At 31.8% G+C, this 27059-nt stretch overlaps 1 protein-coding gene and 1 long non-coding RNA gene across 6 annotated transcripts in view; one reads left to right on the plus strand and one right to left on the minus strand.

Annotated features, from left to right (window-relative positions):
- Positions 1-27059, minus strand: part of Fife (regulating synaptic membrane exocytosis protein fife) — a 210823-nt gene that overhangs the window by 73903 nt on the left and 109861 nt on the right. For all 5 annotated transcript variants that reach the window (XR_013001417.1, XR_013001418.1, XM_076374246.1 and 2 more), the window contains exons 10-11: positions 18029-18201; positions 15627-15695 (exon numbers count right to left, since the gene is read on the minus strand). Coding sequence is in view for 3 of the 5 variants with exons in the window: in XM_076374246.1 (XP_076230361.1) it covers positions 15627-15695; positions 18029-18201 (242 nt within the window). In the remaining 2 variants the exon portion in view is untranslated. The remainder of the gene's footprint in view (positions 1-15626; positions 15696-18028; positions 18202-27059) is intronic.
- LOC143176900 (uncharacterized) lies at positions 12532-18368 on the plus strand. Its single transcript, XR_013001419.1, has 3 exons — positions 12532-12830; positions 18021-18138; positions 18240-18368. It is a non-coding gene; the product is annotated as an uncharacterized LOC143176900 (long non-coding RNA).

Raw genomic sequence — 27059 nt, forward strand, 5'->3', positions numbered from 1 at the left:
TTTTATTTTCAAGAACTTCTTTATATATGAAAGTGAGGTCAGAGTTGATGGTCGATCTTATCCGAAGATACGTCGGATTAAAAGGACTGAAATGATAATAAAATGGTACGAAAATCCCACGAGCTCATTTAGTTGCCTAGTATATCGTTTTGCGTGACCTAGGTGAGTAAACGAAATTATGGGGTCTGTTGGCGTTAGACAATTCGAAACAATGTCTTAACCTTTACACTGCGACATTCGACTCTACTTGATTGTTACTGCATAATCCATTCACTGTAGGAGTGTAGGTATTTTAGTATAACTGTGGACTAAGTTCCGACAAAATTTATTTCCCTCCAGTGTGAGAAACAACAATGTTATCTATTGCACTGTTTGTAGTAGACATTGAATAACGTATTACTTGCATATGAATTCATCCATCAAGATCACATCATTCATACAGATATGCAAGTATGTATTGCTACGAGATCACTTGATAGCTAGGCTGAGGAATTGTTGATGGACTGGCTGAGGACTGATTCATTTTTTTTTTCATTCTTTTCACCCAATTTTCTATTACTTTTATTTCCTAATTTCTGATATTTTCAATCGCTAATTTACTATACATCTGTACAATTACCCGTAATCAATCAAAATTATAAAGCTGTAAATCAGAAAGATACCTATTGACATCAAGTCATCTCCCAATAGCAGTAGATATATGTATCAATATATTATATTCAATGACATTATGCATTATAATGAACAATATAATGTATATTACGTTACACAATATAGCATATAACATAGAATACAGTATAATATATAACATACAAACATAGTTTTGTGTAAATTGTGTGTAAACGTTTTTGTGTGATTTGTGGTGAAGGTAAAAATGCAGCAAAGAAATAGTACGTAGAAAAATGTTTTATTTGTGAGTTGCGCGACGTTTAGATTTACACTTCGTCGTTCAGCGTGGATCCGTCCTTTTATGCGCTTTTTGGATTCTATGCTGGAGACAATTGACGATCGATGAACGGTCGATTTTCGTCATGGTCTGCGCTGCTGCGCTACACTCGTGGCTGGCCGCGCAGCCGCCACAGATTTGTGTAAATTGATCTGGCCAGAATTTTTGTAGATTCTTTTAGCATACACTGTATTAAAAGGATATCCTATGTGTTCCGTTCGATGCGGAACAAAACGGCGAAAATCCTCGAAGGTTTGTTTATGATATGGACGTGCCAACAAATTTATTTTCGGGATTAGCTTTTTTCGAACTCAGTTTATTTATTTTTGTTGCAAGGGGCAATTTCACCCTAAACCATGATAAAATCATTTAGTTAATCCGCGCATGTCCAGACAATAGTTTTGGAATTTTACTTCGTTCGTACAGACAACCGACCATATCATAAACCGGGAATTTCCGAAGGGTCGACTCGAACCTCGTTCGTAACAGTTTCGTCAGACATGAGTCAACTTGGAGGAATTTCCAAGACATCGACAAATCTTCGAGGATCCCTCGCACGTGGCCATTGCCCTCACCCTTGCACCAAGAGGACTGGCCAAGGAGCGTCGTCGAAGACGCCTCCGATTTTTGGAATTATACGCCGATTGGGTATTTTCGACTTTCCAATCAGCGCACTTGATACAAAACCTGTAGGTGTTGTATAAAAACACCTACATGATCGCACTCGCATCAGTTACGCAGTTACAGTCAGAAACACAGTTAACACAGAATCACTCAACCGTTCGGAGTGACGATATATCATTCATTCTTTCACACATTCATCAAGTCCATCGTTCGGGACAAACATTCATTCAGATTAGTTCAGTTACGATCTCAATGAAGAAACTCAGTCTTCCAGTCAAGTCCATCGTTCGGGACAATCAGTCACGACAGTTACGAATTGTCATTCAGACACCAAGCAGATACCGATCAGATTTTCAGACACTCAACCGTTCGGAGTAACGAGATTCTATCAGATTCTGCAAGTCCATCGTTCGGGACAACTACACTCCAGCTTCACACTCCGAAAAAGCATCCAATTCGAAATTCGAGAATTCGTTCGTCTCGAAACGCGCAACATCAAACGGGTTCTCAGTATCGTGAGAAACCGGTGGTCTGATCTCAATCATTCGGAGATCAGAATCGAATCAGTCGATTTCTGAAGAAATTTGGAAATCGAAGCGTCGCGAGTATTAACGAGACCTAAAGTTAAAGCTGGGATTTACAACCCTAGCCGAGGAATTAAATCCGCGTTAATAATCGTGTACGGGCGTGCAACTATCGAGGTTGTCACGCTGCGACGTCACATTTTGAGTCCTTCGAGCCGGAGCTGTGACGTAACACTAGGGTTATGAGTTCAAAGAGTCAATTCTTTTGCGATTGCCTAAATCACAAAGAGTGTACTCGACGTTTAAAAAATATGAATTCAAAATTCTGAAATCAAGTTTACTGAAATAACAAAATTGTAGTCTATTCGATGAGACTTTGACATGACAGCTGTCAGATTTAACATATTGGTGGCACGCAAACGTGATTTTGTTATTTTCAGATTTACTCTATCTAATTAAAATGTTCGTGTCTGTTATTTTGGCTAAAAATATTTCTCAATAATAAAACTACATAATAGAATCTTGCATTTTACGATTAAAAGAACATCTTGTGATAAATCTGTAATATTCTTTTTCTATGTGTCGTAATTTTTACAATCTTGGACTGTTAACAGTGGAAATATGTTTCACTGATGCGTAAATTGATAAAAAGAATCATATTGAACTTTCAGTTTCAATTTTCAGGTTGATGCAGGCAGCTGTACTGTAGTATTTCACGTTGACTGAACAGAACCGACGTGTCGGGTAAATATTACTTTTATTGCTACAATAAATATTTGTTTATAGCAAGCTGATTTTTATTTTGCTATGACAATATCACAGCAAAGTACCATAAATATTGTATAGAAATTGTTTCTGTTACTCATATAAAAAGAAAAATCTGCGATAGAAATGTGAAAAAGTAAATGTACCAAAGAAATCAAATTCATAGTTAGAAATAAATATGAATATTCACACGTTATATTTTGTTTTGTAAGTTCTGAAAATACATTATATGTAACGTCAACTGTAAGTGATGTAATTTTTTATCGCTTTATATAATTGTTATCGATAATGTAACACTGTAATTTTATCTTATATTTTTAGGTTTCCAAAAGAATTTCACGATAAATTTTGATAAATCTCATAAATTTTTGAGAAATATATTATTATTCTATTACTTTAAATCTTTTGTATAATTGTTATAAAAACATAAATAAACATTTCAATAAAATATAGTGTTCTTTCTAAATCATACATCGCGGAGTTTTCTTAGACCTTAATTAAATTGTGGGTTTATGTAATATTTGAAAATGCATGAACTATTACATATAAAATAATGTTATAGTTTTCTTTGTTATTTGTATAATTAATATGTAACAACAACACAATCAAGACACGTATTAATTATTAGGTTGTAATATTTCTTATTACTATTTTCATTCATTAGATGATATATGACCCTTAAATAAAATAATATGAACATGTTTACATGTTAACATCGAATAGAAAATCTGACATACAATGTTTTAAGTAGTATGGCTGCGCGAACTCAACCTAATTACTGAATTGCCTAATTAGAAATTCCAACATCATTGATTATACTCCGTACACCTAATAATTACTTGTATAAATGAAAGCAAATTGCTCGATAGTTCTATGCAGTTTGCAACTTCATTATCGAGGTAAAACTTCATCACGACCGCATTCTACTATCGCAAAGCAATAAATATTATTGACAAAAGTTGAAGTTGAACATGCTCAGAAAACGATGCTGCTTCAACATCGGTATTCGTTGTATTGGGTTATCCGAATCAGAGTTTAAAATTTCGAGGTCTTTACTATATGAAGTACTCGTTTTTTCTTGCTTTAACCCCTTTAATATACTTTCTTTGAGGACTGTGCTTAATAAAACCACTGAGGATTAAAGATTGGTAGTAGATAAATAATATTTCATTTGTGTTAAAAATAAATAAATAACATTTAGATTTATCGAATTCGTTTGAAAGTTTTCATCACGAATTTGACTCGAGTCACGACTCGATATTGCAAAAGAAAGGATTAATATGAATATATTTTTATTCCTTATCAGTAAACTGCAGATATTTATGTAACTGCACATTATATATATTATAAAAACTAGGTGAAAAAATTGAATCCGAACAAGAATTTATTTTATTGTTGGACTCTGATAAAAAATATTTTTTATTCCGCATAATTTGAATATTTCAAATGTTCTGCGAGGACCATATTGTATGCATATGCGCAAGAGAAACTTTCTAAAAATTTTCACAGAAAATTAAAAAATTTCTAGAACGTCAGATTATCATATTAAAGTTTCAGCTCGAAAATGAGATATTCTGCCCAGAAGAATCGTGTAATGTCATGGAACTTCTGACTTTTCTTGAATATTTCTTTCGTATACACTACAATGTGTTAACTGAGATTTTAAGTCACATTAAATTTTAATGATGTATAATTAAAATTGCATTCATAATGTAAAATTGGCATTTTCGTTGCATTATATTGCACTATATTTACAATCTTCGCATGTTTTAGCATATGACATTTATATAAACACACGCAGCCTACTCGTTACCATTTTAATTTTTTGCTGTATAATAGACTCGAATGTAATCTAATTTCTTAAAATACAATAATGTATTATTAACTGTGAACAAAGAACTGTATAATTGGTATTACAGTCATCATTAAAAACAAATTCAAAAAGACAATATCTGTTACAAAATGTTCGTGGGGTTGATAAATGGTTCAATGGTGATTGCAAAAACTTGCAAGAAAATTGTAAAATAGGTGTGAGACTGTTACACATTAAGATATAAGGTGGTAAAATTGAAAAGTAAACTAGGAAAGCGAAAAATGTCAATGAAAGTGTGGTAGAAAATTTACGGAAATGGTGGAGAGACTAGATGAAAGAATAGAGGAAAAGGTAAGGAAAATATACTGGTGGTAGATAAGAAATAAAAGGAGAACAAAAACTTGGGCTAGCAAAAAGGAAGACGACGATTCTACAAGAAATGCTGGTACAGGCTCACCGCAAAAAGTTAAGAAGTAAAGTAATTAACCAGGATGTCCTACAACTACTGGATCAACCAGAATGATAATGACCCTGAATGAAATAATAAGTTTGAAGTGTAGAGAAAAGTTTGTTCATTTCACACTTTTCTTTCAAGAAAATGAATAATACAATAATGAATACTTGAATAATCAATCGACAGACAGTTACTCCTTATGAGAGAATAAGAAAAATTGTAGCATAACATTTTTTTTATATAGATAAAATTTTATTTTTAGATAAGTCGAATTTGAATACATCTGACCAGAAATTTGTTAAATATAGACAAGCTTAAAATATTTACAAATTGGGATTTTTCGATAACGAGGTCCTAGATTAAAGTATTTTATTTAATACTTTTTTGTTCTTTGGTTGTATAGGATAACATGTTATCGGTTATATTAACAGATTTTATTTCGCGTCAACGAAATCTTCGGGGGATCCACACAATTTTAATCTTGATCCTTTCGATAATAAGTTACTAGACTTTATTTAATATTTTTAATCCATTTTTTTTTTAATAAAATCATCTCCTTTCTGGTTATATGGGTAAGCTTCAGAGAAACAAATATTCTACTCTCTACAAATATTGAAAAAGTGCGTTTCAACTAAATTTATATAACATATTTGTACATAATGATTTAAATATTAGTAAGAGACACCATATTCATTAAAATTATTTTATTTTTCATGTTTTGAAAACGACTGCACCATCATTGACACCTTGCTTTTTGATATCGTATTAGACTGATGACGAAGGTTTTAAACTAAGTTTGACTTTAAAAACTGAGTTTTTCCTATCAAATAATTAATCTTTTGAATAAACGAAGGTAAGGAGTAATTACTATTTTTTTCTTTTCTAATAAATTGTTAATGACAAGGTAATTTCACAATTGCAGAATAAATTATAGGGTAAGTGGAGAAGGAAATTCGGTGCTATAGAACAGAAGTTTAGAAGGGATGAGACAAAAAGAAAAGAAAAAACGCGAACAGAATCGGGAATGCCTAAAAACTGGACACGAGGTGGATAATACAATAAAATAAACAAAGAAAGAGAACAAATGTGGAACCGAAATATCCGGAAGGTGTGTGAAACGAAGATAAAGGTATAAGAGTTACGAGATACAGATTGGGAAATGCGATGAGGGTGAGAGGTACTGGGTTGTGAAGATAGGAATGTGTGCAGGGGATGAAGAGGAGACAAGAGACGTATCCATGATAGGTGTGCCAATGGAGGTGTGGATGATGAAAGAGAAAGGCTAAAAGAAATAGATGAGGACATAAAAGAGAACAATTGGAGATTTGCTTGTAATAAGATCGAATATATGGAGGCTAAAGAGTTAATACACAGAAAATGATATATGGCGAAATAAAATATTGTATTTTATATATGTAACGTTAACATTATATAATCATACATTGTCATACAAGACAAGAGAATATCTATTTCTTAAACGAATTTCATTTTTGATTTCTGTTATATCATTCGTTTAATCATTTTGTTTTAACATTACGCTGCTTTTCCTCTCTTTTATGTAAAGAAACTATAATATAACGTAACTTCTAGTGTAAAATGAAAATAAATGTTATATTCGACATTCTTATGAAACGTGAAAGAATATTTATCACAGTATTTCCCGAATGAATTGTATTTTATAATTATTTTCGTTTTACAATAAAAACCGTCACTGCAGTTCTTTTCTTTTTCTCTATAAAATAGTTTTCATCGTTGAATAATTTCTGACCTCGCTAAATTTAATAAACACAAAGTTTTTATTCACGTACAAGGAAATGTTATTCCAAAAAATACCTGCTATTTCGGGGCTACTAATTTTAGCCGGTTCTCATTCGGCTTTAAATATTGTTAGCAGGTGAATCGATGCGTGGATTTACGAACATGTAGGGCGTCACAGGCAGCAAACAAAATTTGCCGCTTTAATCAGCGAACAGTAAAACCGTGATTTTACTGACGCGCAAACAAAATTTTCTTTTGCTGATCTGAAACAGTGAAACCTGACCGTAGAATATTCATAACGCACTCATGTTCTAAAAACATTATTAATAAACAACGAGTTTCGCGCATTTACATGTGAATATATAAAGTTACGAAATAAATCATCAAATTTCATGACATTTCATCGCATCGTGAGTACAATCACTCGACAAAGAGATTAAATTTCTGATTAAAGCACATTCCTTGAACTTCCCTTCTACAAATTTTAATTCGCTTGAACTTTACTAGTTAGTAATTTGCTTTTGCTCTTTATTTTTTTTCAAGATTTTAATAAGACTTGTCTGCTTTAAGATTCAAAGTCTTTGTACAATGAAAGAAGGAAAAAAGTATAGCCAAGGAACAGGGTACCATAACGTCAAGTAATCTACCTGGCATCTTCCCATCAACCTTCTTCTAACAAGTTATAATTAATTTTTGTAACGAGATTATACCCATATATAATATACATTTTTAAAAGTTTATAATCAAGGAAACACATCGAAAATTAACGGTGAATTACCGAAATCAAAATATTCACAAATTTTTATTATTATAAGTAGATACGTAATAATATAATTAAAGGTCACTATTACAGTAATATTAAAATTATTGATGTTTTCCTAACCGTTACTTGATTTTCTTATTTCCATATTGATTCTTTTTATGCAGAAACTTTTCTTTTCACTTACTTTGTATATTATTTCAAATTCGATGACAAATGTTTTTTAATTCTTTAGTTATGTTAAACGTATAAACAGTAAAGTGAGCAATTTTATGGTGATTGTTATTCTGTACTGAATCTCTGAAACATTTGTTACTCAATTAAATTTCATAAAAATAAGTAAATAAGATTATTGATCTTTACTGAGTATAATATAGTTCGTAACAGATTCTACACTTTTAATTCAGTTAATTCGAATTTTCGAAATTTATATTAAAAAGTGACACGAGTTTTTAAATATACGAGAGGATTATTAAAGTTTAGTTAAATCAAGTATGAAATTTCGCATTAATTATACATTCACTTTTTTCCTAATGCCCTTACGAAAGTACCTTACTTTTTGGTCCTTTCCTGCAACCTAATTCTTCACTGCAGGGAGTCTACCTTATAATGAGATACTTTCTACTCAGACCGACTTCAGGACACTCTCAGACCACACGTGTTTTGTAAAAATGTACAGTGATGAAGTAACTTTGCGTGCCTGTGTCGGAGACTAATTCTTCGCAAATGGAAAAATATCATTTCGTATTAAAGCTTTCAAATACAGCCGCTGTTTCTTTTCACATCTAACAATAATAAACTTAGTAAGGTTCGGTCGCCAAAATCTCATTAAACAAAATAAATACTTTATCGATAAGGATTAACCAATAGAAACATATAAGCATTTAACTACCCGACAGTAACAGAACTCTGGGAAGTACATCGTTCAAACGGAAATGGGAAACAGATCTTTAAAAATTTCAGTGATAAAGAGTCAAGACGTTTTTCGTTGTGTAAACTACCACTGGTACACATTAATTTTCGTAAAAAAATATTTTTTCTGTGAGATACAAATAGTAATAATCATTGCAAAAGCAACGAAAACATAACGGGAGAGTATATCGTTGAGCTCTATCACTAGATAACCAACTTTTTGCATTTCGTTCCTTTTTTTTGATATTGTTGTCGAAAAATTCCGGTATTTTTTTTATAAAACAACTACTTTATCATTAATAATTTACTATAAAAAGAAAGAAATTCGATGGTTTTTTTGTATTTACGTTTACTCTGTAGCTTAAAGATCGATAACAGGCAGGTAATACTTCATTTACATGAAAAATAAACAACATTCAGATTAGTTGACTTCGGTTCAAAAATTTCATAACAAGTCTGACACAATATAGTAGGAAAAGGGTTTAATTATCAAATTTCAAGCACTGAATTGAACCGGGAAAGTGAAACAGACGCTCTCGGTGACGTTATAAATTGGCCGTGAACGAACCGAGTCTAACATCGGGTTTTCCATTCCCCTCCGTTCTGCTCACAGAATGCAAATGCGAACGGCAGTTGAAGTTTCGAGTGGGCGGTGTGCTTCGAATAGAAGAAAATCAATCCCGGACACTTGGATAATGTCTCTCATTAGACGGTTCGAGTGTCTTCCGGGCTCGCTTAACCAGTTAACTGCCGCGACCTCTTTGAAAAGTATGTACCTAAAATGTGTCGCAAAAAGTAACCGATGACGAATATACTCGTCAAACACAAAGTATGCATGGCTGTTATAATATAGAATTAAGTTGTAATGAAATGATTGTTTCTTTTTTTAATTTTATTACTAACATTTATATATTTACTGGACTTGAACATATATAGTTTCCATAAGAAGGAAAAGAATTCATGAAAAATCAATTACTTAGAAAAATGATTAGTTTAATCGAACACTAACATCTTGATCATTTACGAATATTATTTTTATAACAATGTACACTATATAGAGTTTTTTTCATAATAATTATTCATATTTTTCATTTGTTCGTTGCAAATTATCACTACCGTTTACGCATGACGAGTATACTGGTCATAACATAAAATCTTGCCATTTCTTCTTGACAAGTATACTCGTCGAAAACAGCTAACTGGTTAATGGGGCGCAGCGAATGTCGAAGCTTCTGCCCGTGGTGTAGTACACGCGCAGTTTGCCGCGACAGTGTAAACGCACCCTGGCCGACCGGGCCAGGCTGTAGCATGTTTGAAACGGTCTAACTCGGTTCAACGAATTAATGCGACGCTGGCCAAGGGAGAAAGGCCTGGCCTGGAAACTCGATTTTCCGTGGCGCTGCGAGGTGAATTTTCGAATCACGGAACCCTGACGTCTAGACGAGCCGTGGATGGACCCGGTGTCCAGAATTCACGGAAAATCCCGCGGCGAAACGAGGCGCACACGACCAACCGATCAGATAATTACGGCTGCAATGTCATTACCAGAACAAGCCTGTGGCGCGAGGCCTTATCGTAGGCCCGGTGTTCCTGGCCTGTTAATTAAGGCTGAATGACGGCTCTTGATTGGCGTTCTCACTCCCATGGCCATCAAAACTCTGCCTCGTCAGAGGAGAAAACGCCGTTTCCCTTCGATTCTCTATCACTTTTGCCAGTTTTCGACGGCATCGCTAATCGCGGGATTAATTTTAATCCTCTTTGGAATCAGCGACATTTTCTTCGGCGAGGAAGAATTCTAGGGATTTTTCTAACGAAGATAGATTTTCTAACGAAGAGGGTTTTTGAAATGTGATGAGTTTGATTCGATTAGTCATTGGGAGATAAATTGTTATTTGGAGACTGGATTTGTTACTTGTTCCTTTTGATATTAGGTCTACCGAACGTTTTGTGTGATTAATATGTAATCCTTATAAAAATTGTAATACTAGTTTCTTTTTTGATTTTCTTATATGTTCATTATAGAATTCAAATGTAACTTTATTTTTCAACTCAAGTAGGATATTTTAAACGTTTAAAATATCAATAATTGCGAAGTAAAACTGAAACTTGTTATTTTGACGAATGCAGTAGTTCTGATGTTTAACTCTTTCCTTCCTGAATATGTATGTTTTTTAGTATGAATTTTTGGAAAAAAGACTTATGCCTGCGGACTGATCAGCCAAAACACTTAAGATGTCAACCACAAGCAAAGATGCCCGTGTGGTACAATTTTCCTTTATCTTTAAGGCGTTTTCTAGCTTTTCGGTAATTCAAAATGTTCGTGGTACCTATATGTACCATTCAGGACGAAAGGATTAACTGACTTTTTAATTTCTCTTTGTAGAAGCTATCAGCATCCTTAATTAAGATTGCAACTGGTTTACATTACAGTTTGGATATTTTTAAATTATTTTCTTCAGTAATTTCTCAATGAAATATGCGTACCTTTTTAATCATTGTAAAGTAGGAAATGAGAGATGTGTCCGCGAGATTCGGTAAAAAAAAACTTCTAGGAAAATATTATAGTGGTTACTATTATTAGATATTGAAAATGTGGATCTTCAGTAAAAAGAGAATTAGGAAACAATATATATGTATTTAATGAGATAAAGAAACAATATGGACAACACGTAAAAATACAACACACGACTCTCTATCACGCATCAAAAATGTTCTTCTCCGCTGTCGCTGACCAAAATGTCCTCATGCACGCATTTCCACTCGCTTTTAACACACACCCCCATTCGCTCTGTCTTTCTCACCCTTGCACCCTTCTCACTCGCATCTTTCGTCCATAGTCAAAATTCACGCAGTCACGTACACGCTTTTCTCACGGTCCAGTCGCTCAGTTTCAGACACTCTTCCTCGCATTCTTTCAGCCACTCGAGATTGTCTAAACACAGTCACACTATTTTCCAAACATCCCGGCGCCGGTCCGTCGCAATACGACCTGGTCGCCCTTACGCACGCACAACAAACCATTCATTCTACAATAAATATTCTAGATACTACAATATATTTCCTGGCCGCGTAAATCAAGATCGCACGTAAAAACTATCGTGTAAATCGTGTTTTACATTACCGAGTAAAACAGAGCCTCGCGCAAAAGACGTCCAGGTAAATCAAGGGTCAAATAGTCAAGGGTTTTACAGCGGAATAGTACTAGTTAGGTAAACCTTTTCGTCTAGAATGGTACAAACACGAACATTTTAAATTACCGAAAAACTATAAAACGCCTTAAAGATAAAGGAAAATTGTACCACACGGAGATCTTTGCTTACGGTTGACAGCTTAACATATTATTGACCGGCAATTTTACGCGGAAACTATCCTATGTCACCACTTATTATTCCATAATTAAATGTGAAAGTGGAAAAATCTAAATAAACTTCAATATACTTTATTTCTATACGTGAATTGAAATCAAACTTTGAACAAATCTTCTATTGTACATAACGTGTAATATTTTACTTTTGCAATATTCTATATTGCCCTGCGTTTCAAAAATTGAAATAACTGATGCAAGTGCATACACGAGTTAACACGTGACTGGTCAACACTGTATTAAATGCTAATTATTATTATTGTTAGTGCTTATTCTATTTCCTTAACTGAAAAGCTTCAATTTCACTTGAAAGCAACTGTTCTTGGCTCTGTTTTTGATTTAGGAGAAAAATACATATTCAGAGACGAAAGGGTTAAGAGTTTATTCTGCTGTTTCACCACAGAACCAAGTGGTTAGTAAAGTGAAGAGGAAAACATTGGACAGAAGAGAAAAGGAAGACCGAGACTGAAATTTCCGTGAGACTCTCAAAGATTAACGGCGTTGATTAGCTCGGATCTTCCACTAATCTCGTGATTACTATCGTTCCATATCTATAGAACCTGTTGCATGCTATATGCGTGCGTTACGATGTTCGTTAGTTGTCATGTTAGCCGATACATGAAGTGAACGTATATTTAATCGCGCATCGGTAACGGGAATTTTCATTGTTGGACCGCAAAACTTAAAATCATAAAAAATTGTGCGATACAAATAACTGTTGTTTATAACAACTATAACATTAAATGATAGAGTATCATAGACTATATTCCACGATTTCGATGAAATTTATATGCAAGACAGTTCTCGAAAAAATATTCGAATATTTTAGTTTTGTTCATTTTATTCGTTTTTAAAGTGTTTTTACACATTAAAATTTGAAAATATAGTTCTCAGGGTGTCACGGAAACTTGTAAGTATAGGAAACAAGTTATGCTTTGATGAATATATGTTTTTTGAACTTATTTGTGAACTTTCAGTGAACTTCTTTTTTGTATGTGTGAAAGTCCAACTGTAAATGATTTGTAATTGTTTATCGAGGATGAATATATACAACATTACTTTAAAAAAGTGGAAAACGTGATAGAACCTATGGAATAATCGCGGTAGAATGTTCACGAATGAGCCACAGATGTATGACTACATTATGACGGAAGTTGAGTTTCCAATCAACTGTTAATATCCGGAAGCGAAGGTAGAACACTCATTGGCAAAAGGCTGAAGACCTTTTCCTTCACGTTTCTATTATTACATGGTATCTAATACTGTGGGAGAATTTATCTAAACACAAAGATTTTGCTGTTATCAATATTTTACCTTCAAATTAAATATACATTGAACCGAAAATTTCTTGTTAATTTTGTAAATGATTAATAAAATAAATTTACCAAATAAATTATTAATAATATAAATCTAACAATTAATAAATCTATATTGTTATTCTTGTGTTCATATAATATAAATTTAACAACCATAGTCACGAAGAAAATCGTATAGTAAAAGATTAACACCTAGATCAAATTCATATAACGAAATGATAAAACGAGAAATACAATATTAACCTCTTGCCCTATGATTTATTTCTCAAGCATGATAGATACAATTAGTTTGGCATTAATAATTTATTGGAAAGAAAACAAAATTCTACACATATTCTTTGTCTACGTCTGCTCCAGAGCATTGTAATTAACAACAAACCAATAATATTCCATTTTAATTCAAAGAAATCAAATAATATTTACTGCTAAATTCTGTTTAAAATCTTCACCACGAGTCTGACACGTCAATATAAGGCAAAGGGTTAAACATTTGTCATCCAACGTTCAACCTAGTCCACAATACAATTCACATTTTCAACTTCGAACATCTCTGTTCATAATAAAAACAACCCCATAAACAAACAACCCTCCAAATTTCCGTATACATTATCTTTTTCTTCCTATTTCGTCCTATAAAAGAATCACAAAAGTTAATCCTTCAAGTGTGAAACACCGTGTATAAACAGCGATTCAATGCCGTAGCACAAGGCGCGAAGTGTATTCGATCAAATCACTCGCGTGATTCAATGATTTACACATTCATCAAAGTCGCGCACGGCCACAGTCACCGGTGCGGTAATTGCGCCCGGTAATCTTAATTTATATGCGTGCCATTAGCCTATTCGCGCAACCGGCGCGGCAGATCGTCTCGGTTTCCTGTTTTACAACCACGCACCTATGTACAACGCGTTTCTCCTGGCCCCATCGCAACGACCAATTCGCTTCGCAACTCCAGAGAAATGAAAAGTGAGCAAACCTATCTGAAAGCGCGACGAGTAATTAAACGTCATTCGCACGCCTACTAGAAGCGCGCGGTTATTTTCATTGCTTTCGCTCTTTATCAATCTTTATGACCCCGTTTCATGCTCGTTTATACGGTCCGCTGGATTCGTATCTATAAATATCGTCATGCTCATATCACTGTTTGCTCGGGTGTACGCGGAAAGCGTATTGAACAGCGAACAATTTGATATTTCGATTATACGGTGGAACGACTCTCGCATTGTATCATGGGAAATTTTATGGTAATTGACGTTACGAGCGGGATGAAGGGATGATTTTACATGGGAAAATAAGCTAAGAACGTGGGGTACAGGGTTTTTTCATTTCAAATATTGGTTTTTGAGAATGTCGAGGACGAATGTTTGCCAAAACCATACACGTGTGTATTTAACATTAGGGTTACCGAGCATTTAATACGATTAATATGTAATCCCTATAAATATTGTGACAATATTGAAAAAAATGAAAATGAAATTTGAAAAATCGAAAATGAAAGAATTTTCGATTTCTTCAGATATTCATTATAGTATACAAGTGAAACTATTTATTTTCAAGATCATTTCGAATATTTAATGCTTTGAAGATATCAGTAATTGCGAAACCAAAAACCTAAACCAATCATTTTGACTGGTACGATAGTGTTAATATTGTGTAGTTACGTATTATACGGACCAACTTTGTTTCCTAACTGAGGGATGGTCAATTGGGTTAGGTTTGGATTAGTATTTATTTAAACCTGTTAGGGACGAATTTCTTTTCGTGACTATAAAAAAATGTATGTTTTATAAAATTAAAAAATATCAATTTCTAATTACAAATTAACGATGTATTCAATAGTTTTAATAATTGTGTTAAAACGAATATACCTTATAATTTTGAAGTTACAATGACGTTCAACTTTCACGCCTGAGCGTATAAAAGTTTAAGTTAATTAATCGCTTAATTTTATTCGTCACTTTTTTATGAAAAATGAAATGAATTGCGAAGATGCCAATATATTGGCACGTGACTTCAAAGTCACACGAGCCTATAGAGAGGTAATATTATAACACATTATTAATATTTTATTATTATTATTATAATTATTATTACTTTTATTATTATTATTATTATTATTATTACTTTTATTATTAATATTTTATTTCATAAAAATAAATGTAGTCCGTATAATACATAAGTACCTTTAATTGTACGTGCTGTTTGTATTAACAAAACTTCTTCAGGTATATGAACAAGAAGGTAAGAAATATTTGCTTGGGTTTTTGGAAAGAAGTAGTTTGATATAAACTATTATTTCATGCATAAAAATGAATCATAGAAATGTATAGCTACTTAAGGGTACAAAATGGTATAAGAATTCTAATAATATTTAGTAATTATTTACTTACTTCTATGCCCCTTATCCAAAGTTGGATTTCTCCTCAGTTTTATTCTCCTTTTTGCGTTGGCCCATGGTACTGCAATGGAAAAACGATAGACATTTATTTCGTGTCGGGAATTAAGCAATGGTTAGAACAAACTGTATAAATCATTTCTATGTAAAATGAAAATTAAATTTTTTAAACCATAGAATAATGAAAGAAATTTCTGAACTTGTTATTTTACATACATTCTATAAAAATATATATTTTCATAAACATTTGTAAATTAATAATAAGTGATAAAAATATTATTGCATTTTCATCTGGTGTTTTTATGAAGCTTCAATCATTTCGGGTTTTAAATACAATTTGGAGACACCCTATATAGCGAAACATCTGTAAAACTTAAATATATATTCTATAATATAAAAATTTGTAATTAAATAACATGAAGGTGAATAGTTAACAAACATTTCATTATTGTTTACTTTAATGTATTTTATTATTAGTAAAATGCTAATTAAAGCGAAATCTACGTCATAGGCTTTTCCGAATCACTCATTCTTGAATTGACATGAAATATGCCATGTAAAAATCCTTTTATCTTCAATTTTCAGACCAAAATTCAAGCTTTCCGGGAAAGCTGTCAATGCGTTTTTCTATGATACCCTTCTCGGGGATCTACTTGTAAACTGATTAAATTTCATATCCCCCTAGATCCGCCGGAAATTGCATCGAAGATCACGTTTACTTTCCGAGAATTACGGTTTTTCATTTTCGGGTTTACTTTCGCAGACAGATCCCTCCGCATATAGAATTTCGTACATCCCAGAATTACAGTCCTAACAACATTTTTATGATCCAGGGAAAAACATTCTGTAAGCTCGCTATTTCTCGTATAAAACTTTCATTTCAAGGATAACAGATCATTTTTTTGAATGTCCTTACTAAATCTTCGTTGGGGTATATAAACCCCTATAAACATGAGTGATACGTTATTTAAAACGTTCTAACCTATTTCCTTAGAAATCAGTATGAATGACAGTGCTTGTACATTGTCATATCCACCATATTTTTAAGTATATTCTCTGCTCCTTACCGAAGCAATTTGTCATTCCATTGTTGACAATATTTAACGACAATAAGAAGAAATATTATTAAACTGAATTTTAATGCTATTTATATGAATAATCGTCAGTTATTTAAAGAGCTATATTTTTAATTTCAATAAAAATGTAGCTTCACATAAAAAATTGTATAATATTTAACAGGTAATACTTAAAAAGTAAAATATTATTTTTGATAATTAAATATAGTTTCGTACAAATAAGAAATTAAAAAAATTTTTATCAAATTTTCATGTAATCTTTCACATGCAATTATAGTAGTTATTTTTAATTCCCAAATTTTTTTATTAATATTTGCAAATTTCGAGGATATGTATTCCCATTATATTTTCAATCTCAGTTCACGCTCCGACTGAGGTTTTTGCAATTGCAGTAGAACTTCACTTCTGTCAATATTTATTCCCCCAGGTAAACATTTCTCATTAGCTTAGAAACAGATTTTTATAAAATCCTGCAAATTTTTTTCGTTCATTTCGTTTCTTCTCGCGGAATCTACTAATCCGATAAGTCGGAGACGTATTACTCTCTAGAGATGATAACAATTAAGCGATTTCTGAGAATCGCGTTTTCAAAAGGTACGGACCTAGTTCCTATTAAAAGAAAGGAGCTTAACGAGATATCGAACATTTATGGCATACTGGCAGACAATATCATTAATACCTCGTGGCACGAGGTATTTAAAACGCTTGCAAATATATTAAACTGTCAATTTCTAATTAAAGAGTTTCTAATTTATGAAGAGTAATTGAAGAGAGAGAAAAAATACAAATCTGATACGCCGAAAATATAAATTTATTTATTCAACAACAATATCTATCAGGAAACAATAATAATCATAGTAAATATCATTAAGAAATAGGAATGGGAATATAATAGATATGCTTAGTGTTAATATCTGTATAGACTTTATTGCAGATTGCAGTCATTTTCAGTTACTAATACATAGCGATTGTCAATTTCCTTATAAATCCATTTATTAGGCAATAGTATCTAGCATAAAACATTAATGAGCCTAGTAAATACCCCACGTTTAGTGCGAAACATTGCTCCCATTACATTTAACGATTTCCGATAGCATAGATATTTGTAGAATATTACATCAGTGGTTTCATTTATGATAACCCTCTTATATTCCAATATCCCAGTGGCTTCTTCAGCTGTTACGATATTATTAGGCGAAGTTGATGTTATCAGATAAGACGCCTCGGGCGTCGAAAACAATAAAAGTCTCGTAACCGAACTTCCGCGGTGTCGAATAATAGCCGGGGGTTTTAATGAAAGATTCTTCTCACAGATACTCACCCATATCATTGTCCGCGTGGTGGATAACGATCTTGATGCTTTCTCCGTCTATAAGGCTGCCTTGCCGTGCCAATTCGCGATCTTCAGCAGCAACTCTGTTCACGGCTGGAGTAGGTACCTTCCCTGATCCAGAAGCTGCAGATGCTAACGCTTTTATCGCGTTTATATCCGGTCTGAAATTGCAAGATTAAAAATTATGCTCTCTTTTAAGGTAATATCCCAGTAACAGAATGCGCTGAGTGTGCTCTGACTAATGGTACAATGGAGGGAAAACTGATTTTTATTAACCCTTAACGATCCGTTGACTCTGCTACAGAGACATTTGCAATTATGTAACGTGATTACGATAATATTCTTTTTATTCAAAAGTGGATTGCAAAATGTAAAAGTTTAAGTCTTACATTAAAATAACTTCTATTTATGGAATAAATAAAAAGTAAACGTCCATAAGCAGATGCCTATGTTTCTTAAAATTAAAGCTTCCATTTTCAAGCGTAGAGAACTGTCTGATGGACGATGGCATTGAAACAAATAACCGGAGCATTAGGGATTAAAAAGTAAGTTGAAAATAATGTACAGTAGACTCGTACAACGGTTGCTGGTATGTTCCACGCATTTGTAGAAAATTCAAGGTAGAATGTTCAATAATGCATAACAAATTCCTTGTTGCATCTTCGTTCTATTAACATCAACATAGTCTAATTCAATTAATAAATTAATCATTTGTCCAGTAACACAGAACGGATTAACAGTTATATAAGTTCGATAGTACAGCTGATAGTTTAACCTATTCACTGGCAGCTACAAAATATCTTTTAGTTTGCAGTACAAAGTTGGATTAACTGTTACTGTCCACGTACGATAATTTTAGGAAAACATAAATGAATAGTAATAAATAATAAATAATTACTTATAACAAATAAACAAATCATTTTGTTTCCTTCGAAATCAATTTTTGACACCCAAGGCAAGACGTTCTTAATCTTAATCCCTCCTGCTATATCAAGTCAGACAGAAATCTGATGATTGTAAGAATTCATGTTGTTGGAACTCGCGTTATACGAGAGTCTACTGCATATGATAATATATATTGAAAATAAAATAACATAGAGTTTTTTTCCAGATTTCCTTTTCGAGGAAATTGAGATTGAAAATTTGTCGAGCACACTTGCAATTTATTAATTGATGGCGAAATATGTTCAGACACGATTCCTCCGAAAAAGAGACTGCAAATAAGAGAATTGCGCTGGACACCTGTTTTTACTTATTTTCTCATGCAAAATAACCCTGTGTTGATTGGGCTGCCTATATATATATATGTATACACACATCCAAAAGTTAGCTAAATAAACGTATGCTTCACGAATATTCATGTATAAAATTTTCGAAAACAAAATCATAAATCAACAAATCTCGTCGAATATTTTTTACTTGTTTTTTCGTGTGGAATTAATACAAACAAAATTACTTGGTTCTGTTGACTTGATAATCACATTGGACTTTACCGTTAGGAAACAATAGTTAATACAAAACTAATGTAAAGGAATAATAACGTATAAGAGCAAGCTAATTAAAAATTTCATTCTCATATTGTTGATTCTTTGAATGAAAATTTTAATACAAACTATATTAGATTTAATAAATCTTCGATGAAAAATAATCGATACTTAAACCATTATAACTTCCTGAAAGAAAATCAAGAACAACGTACTCTGGGCTCGCTTTAAAGGGTGCAGCCTCTAATTTCACAGCTCTGTGAACCTAAGGTTATTCTGGAGCAAGCAGCGCATTTTTCATGTAAAGTGCAGTCAAAGGACAGCTAAAAATTATATATCAAGTTCTAAAGACTCGTTATAAAGAGAAGCGTTTGATCTTTAAATCCCTGATAACATTCCAAAAAATATAATAATGTGTTACACTTCGTAAAGATATTAATATTACTAATCCCTTTTCCACTGGCAAAGCGTTTTTATAAAAAATCAAAATAGAATTTAGAAAAAACACCTTCACCGTTTAAAATGGGTTCAGATAGGCTGTTGTGTAATTTATTTTCTGAAAGTGTAGCAGTTTAAATGTATCGACAATTTATCATTACAAAAATAATCATTCTATAAAAATTAATGTGTATCCCTTTAATTGCTGTTTTTGAAAATTAATTTTCACAGATTCGTCAGAGTACGAGTAATTAATATATTTTTAGAGCCAATTCATTTCAGTATATGTACTTATTATTTACAGCAAATGTAAACAGAATACATATTATGTCATACTAGCTACAAAGTATAAATGAATTCTCAAATGGTACTATTTAATCAACTATTTAAAATATATACCCATATAATTTTTATATAAATCTTAGAATCATAAACTACTTTCGTTGAAACAGATTTTGATTTTGTACCACTAGTTATTAATGTTTAATTACAGCAAATGCGACGTTCGAAATGGTGACAACAAGTTATAAATAACTTACTCACTGTGTTATAATTGGAACCCAGTCTCAAGTCTCTCTTTCTCTCTCTCTCTCTCACTCTCCCCACCCCCCTTTCTCTTTCTTTAATTAATTTTACGACAGAAATGTAATTATTGGAACCACAGAAACTTCTTTAGTAATTATTATAGTAAAATACATTCAGTAAAATTTGCATCCTGTTTACACAAAAATATAATTTAATATAATGAAAGTAATAGAACATTAATTATCATGTGACAAGGAAATGATAATATTAATATTTATAATCGTAACTTTTATGATGGTGAAATTGAAACAGACTAGTAATTTATTTGATTGTATATTCCACGCATTTATAGAAAATTCAAGGTAGAACATTTTATAATGCATAACAAATTATATATTGCATCTTCATCCTATTAACATCAACATAGATTAGGTAATCTAATCCAACCAATTAATTAATCATTTTTCTCAGTAACACAGAACGGATTAACAGTTACATAAGTTCGATAGTAGAACTCATAGTTTAATTCATTCTCTGCCAGGTACGAAATATCTCACAGTTCGCACTATAAATTTGGATTAACTGCTACTTTCCACAAACGACAATTTTATAAAAAAACATAATAATAAATAATAATCAATTATTTATAAAAAATAAAGAAAAAATTTTGTTTACTTTGAAATCAATGTTTGACACCCAAGGCAAGATGTTCTTAACCTTTTCTCTTACAATACCGAATTAGACAAGTGATGAAAATTTTTAACCGAATTCAACAAATCTATATTTTTCATATAAATGAAATATTTCTTGTTTATTTTTAACTGTCAGAATAAACGTAGACACAGAATAAGCGTCGAATTCTTTTTCTACTAGATTATTAACGATAAAGTAGATATCAAGCACAGTTGTGAAAGAAATCATATTACGAGGGATTAATTTCTTCGACAGCGAATGGGTTAACACCAAACGTACTGTTCAAATGACCGGTATTAAAATTTGATTTAAAATTCTACATTTTTGTTCTATCATTTCACCTTATATCAATTCTTATACTGACCGATTGATCGGTTTCTCAATTTTTCTCTTTTCTTTTGTTAATCTTTTCAATAAGAAAAATTGATCGTCTACATTGTTTATCTTTATTTTCAAACCAATTATTTGACTGGTTACGGTGGAAATAATGTGCCTGATAATAAAGTGCCGGTACGTTTAACGTTCGTTTAGGTTCGTTCTCGTTTATCCAACCGTAATACGTGGTTTCGTTCACTTAAATTTATCTCACTGCTAAAAGCGATAATTGCAAACGAGAGCCTTACTATTTCACTCCTCTCGTCGGAAGTGCCTTCGAATTAGCATAGAAAAAACACCCCGCCCTCGTTGTACACTCTCTTGTAATCCTAATTACTCTAGCTCCGGCTTAAGTACTTGAAACGATCTTCTTGGTCTAGAATGCTCAAGCCATGGTCAAGAAAATCGAGGTTCGTGCTCGAAAAGCGCTGAAGTAAGTGAAACACGGCGATTCGCGAGGCTTTTGCTTCGACCTACAAGCGTCGAAGAATCGATACAGAACACCTGAACCAGCGAGTAGGATGCAACTGTTTAAACTTTCAATTAGTTATGAAATAATTATAATTTTATATGTATCACTTTTAATAGAATACATTAATGAATGACACTTTTAATAAAATGCTATAATTGAAATTTCTATTCCATGATTTGTGTAAATAAGAAGTTTCTATTCTATTGAAAGTTGACCAAAATTTTAGGTAAACGAAGATATTTATTGTGCTTTAAAGAAATTGATACTGTGACAAACAAATATCTTGCAATTTTTTCACTGAACTTCTATTATATAAAAATTACAATGTCTGTTCTCTTCTACATTTTGATGACATTATTATTATATTATTCTAACTTTTATGTTAAATGCATAAGAGCTTGTTCAGAAATAAATGACTTTTCAGAAGCTTCTTTAATCGAATATAAAGTAACTGTTAACACTGGATTATTACAATATAGTTAAATTGTTAATGTATCAAAATTAACTGTTTCAATAGTCTCATGATTAAGTTACAGAAAAAACATAGTTTTCTTCCAAAATTGAAATTTTTGTCACATTGACAATCGTACTAAAAATTAAGAAATTCAAATATCAATTTTCAAGAGTCCAAAATTTTTATTCTATTTTCTGTACAAAACAAATCATAGTTCTATTAGTTTCATATTTTATTTCATAAATAAAAGTACGTTATTGCTTTATTTCTTAATTTTTACAGTAAAAATAAGTATGTTTTTTCATTTCAAAGTCTCATTTTTTTGTTCATTCACCCGTACAGACCACAGTCCTTATTTACTCACCGATCCGGACACCAAATCTCATGACAAGAAAAACTTTTCCTATAATCGAGGAAAAGGTGCATCAAGAAATACTTTCGGCGGAAGTTCCAATCGCTTCAATAAACTCTTTTAAAATGGACTTTCTGATATCCGGCCTCTAGAAACTCTAAATTGCTTCCTTTCAAAGACTCATCCGCCAACGATTTTGTTCTGCGCTTTAATAAGCAACTTCCAATTACAATGAACTTTTTTTGATTCATTGTGTCCACCGTAATTCTTTGAAGGGCCATTCAAACGGTAAAATCTTTCACTAATATTGTGCATGAATTTTGTATATACTGTAGGATATTTTCAAATTCAAAAACGTGTACTAAACGATCTCCTTCATTGAATTATAATTTTAAATTTTTATTCAAATATAAATGATTTAATAATAAATATACAATTAAAGTAATGAAGTTACGAAATTCTTACATGATTGAACTGTGTTATGTCAGTCTAAATTTGTTCAGACATTTGTTAAAAATTATTTTATAACATCATAAAAGGAATTCGATGACATGTAAAAGGAAATTTGAAGGATGATTTTCCATGACAACGTAAAGTGAAAATTAAGAATGAAAAAACATTACAGTATTGATTCCTTTTTCAAGTTAGTAATGCATTAAATTCACTAATAATATCACGTTTTCTGTCTCTGGATATGGTGATGGATCATCATATTTCATAAGTTTGATGATCGTTAATAATTTCAAAATAAAATTCGAAGCGCAATTTTATTACCCTTGATTTTCATTTCGTAATGGCTTGTAAAATCTTTCTCACAAATTGCTTTCTGCAGATAATTGAACACTTTGTACAATACAATGTTGTCATCAAAAAGAGAATTATTTAAATATTTTTGTTATTAATAAAAATGGGAAGAACTTCCGCAGTAAAATTTAGAATGTCGCAAAGTTATATGGAATACAATGAAATTTGTCAAGACTACTACGAAGTTTCAAGTATATTTTTTAAATAGCATTCTATATATCTATGTGCATAGAGTTGTTTTTATGTAAAGATAGATAAATAGTCTCCGTATTCCTTAACTGTATATTTTGCGAACACAAACTTGTATGAGCAAATTTATACAACTGGAATAGACTAAACAAAAATAAATTTCTTTTATTGATTTCCAATATCGCGACACTGATGTGAACCCAATGTTTAATTTGAAAAAATCTGTGCATTTCTTTATATAATTAATCAATTATAAGATAATTATTAATTTACATATTAAGTATCAGTCATTATCAGTTAAAAATTAACACGTTGAATGCCGCACGATTTCACGTAACAAACTACACAAAATGAAAAAAATATAATATCAAATTATTCCATTGCATTGTTTTACTGTTATTGCAGGTATATTTTGTCGAATATCACTGCATTGGGTAGCATTATTTATAATATAAAAATGCTTAAATAATCATCGTTTAATTGACTGAATTATAGTAATTCAATTTGGTCGATGGCATTCAACGTGTTGCCAACAGTGTATATATAATAGAAGCGTTTAAATGCAATTGTAGTTATAATATAATTTATATAATTATTAGTTATTTACTACTTAATGAAAATTCAGTAGCAATTGGTTTTGCGATTAATAATTCCAATACTGAAAGAATCGCGACAGTTCTCGAGATAATTTCAAGCAGATCCATGGTGCAGCGATAGCAACGCACACATAAAAAGAAGACGTGGCTATAACAGAAGAAAGATGTGTTTGTAGTCACTTGCGTGCATAGGTGCGGCATTAATTATTTCTCTAGTGGCGGGAACGTCGTGTTTGCCCTCTACTCCACTTTTTGCTGGCTTCACAGGCGAGCACATCCTTACGAGGGAAGAAAAGAGCGGAACACATTGAAAGAGTGAACAGTCAGCCAGCGGAAATGGCAATTTAGTGCTCGCGACGCGATTCCTGAGAATTATGCACCCTTTGCCATTATAATGTTACTTCTTACTTTCGTTTCTTCGGAACAATTACTGGCTTAATGTAACCACAATGCAATCCTACACGAGAAATTAACTTCGAAATGAATTCTATTAATCTTAACTTCTGTTGTCAGATATCTGTATACTGAAATCGTTAAAAAATCTGGAAGAACTTTTAGTATTCAAAGTTTGTGAAAAGGTATAAAATAATATTAATATGATTAATTTTCTGTTTCCACTCAATGTATCAGATATTCATTTCTACTGTTCTTTCTTGTATGTCCCTTGTTTCCGGCAATAGGATTTTTCTGCTCGAAATTATTATATTGCGCCTTGGAAATCATGATGATAATTAGCTTTCACGATGAAATCTTCACTAAAAGGGAAATTATTTCGGTCAAAAAGACATGTAATGGTTTGATGCAATAATCTTGAGTACATTTTTTATTCAAAATTCCTTCTCTCCTGATGAAATAAATAACGTTGAAAAGTGTCAAAGACCAAAAATGATAAAAATAACATATTTAAAATGTAGTGAATTAACGAATAATAAAATGTATAGTACAATAAGAGCTTAATATAATAAAACGTAAATAATAATAGTTTCACTCAATTCTTGCCAACGTAACATTAAAAAGTCGTCGAAGATTAAAAATATTAATTAAACGTTGTGTTCTTTTGTGAAAGGTAGCACATATTTCAACACTAGTGAATGAGAGTGTATGTATATATAAGAATATAAAGGACGCCAGTGAAATGCAATACAATACGTAAAGATAAGTAAAGAAACACATTTACAAGGTGTTCCTCTCCTCGAAATAAAATTCAGTTCTCTTCTATGCTCCAAAATTGGGTCTCTTATCTTATTTCCTCAAAGAGAAAACACTTTCTGTTTGCAGAAAGAGAACCTCCCGGGATACAGGAAAGATAGAAACGGAGTTTGAACACGTCCACCACGTAAGAGTTACGAGTTTCTGCCTCACGATATTCAAACGTACAGAATGTTTAAAACAACAAGGTACGGATCTCATTTAAAATAATACCGTTCCACGTACTTTTGTATTTCTACGATCATGTGAAATCGGTTTAATGCGGATTATACTTTAAATGCCTGGCAGATGTTTCGATTAAAAACGGGAACATTTTCAAAATACACATTGAAAAATTAGTACTTTTATATTCGTACTCAACATCAATAGAATATCGCAGAAAACGATTAATACGCTGTTTGAAAATAATTATATTAATAAATATTTCAATAAAAATTCAGTAAGTTGAGATTAATTGATTATATATCGATTAGTTGAATATTTACCGGTTTTATTAGCCACGAAAAGATATAGTTTTAAGAAACATTTGATAATAATAATCATAATTAGTGATATAAGGTTAACTTTCATAATTGGCAATAAGGCAAATTAGTCTGACTAATTATTTGGCTGTGTTTTTTTTTAATTGAGAAAATAAGAATATTGACTTGATCTCAGCAAATTCTACAATACAATATGATGAAATGAAAGAAACTTCGACCAGTACTATTTAAAATATAGTATTTCCCTCGATGGTTAACTCATTTCGTAAACAAACTTAAGTTTTGATTAAAACCAGACAACAAAGTTTTAAAATACTGTACGTCAATTCTGCTCGGATGTGAAATTCTAGAACTTTTAAGCAGTAGCCTTCATGTTCCGTTTTATATAACATTAAAACTAAATATTACTTCGCCCCTTTGTAACATAAAACACACATCCAAACATTTTATTTTAATTATTGTATATTAACGTAATGTTCAACTTAAGTTTTTAATATAATCATTTCACTACATGTTAAATACTTTATTATACTTAATATACCTTTCACATTATATAATATGTATTCTACTTATAAAAAAACTTCTTTATTGATCTTATACTTGTCTCGTTCAAATAAATTGATTTTTTCTATACAGACAAAAATAATTACATATTTTTTAAGTATAAATACAAGTATATTATTTAACGCAAGTTGTTTTTGTAATTTATAAGAAATTTAATTAATTTATGAAACATAAAATGAATTAATAACGTATTTGCCGTTTGAAGAGTTGCGTTAGACATTAAATTACATAGAAACCTGATTCATTTTTATTAAGCACGCATGTACTGAGATTTAGACGGTTAGAAGTTTAAGCCTTTCACGGGTCGGTGTCACACAGTTCTCACTGCCGCGGCTTTCAAGTTTAAGCCGAGTTATTTTCGTAAAATTATTTTAATACTTCG

Source organism: Nomia melanderi, chromosome 2, assembly GCF_051020985.1.
Source record: "Nomia melanderi isolate GNS246 chromosome 2, iyNomMela1, whole genome shotgun sequence".
NCBI classification, from domain to species: Eukaryota; Metazoa; Arthropoda; class Insecta; order Hymenoptera; family Halictidae; genus Nomia; species Nomia melanderi.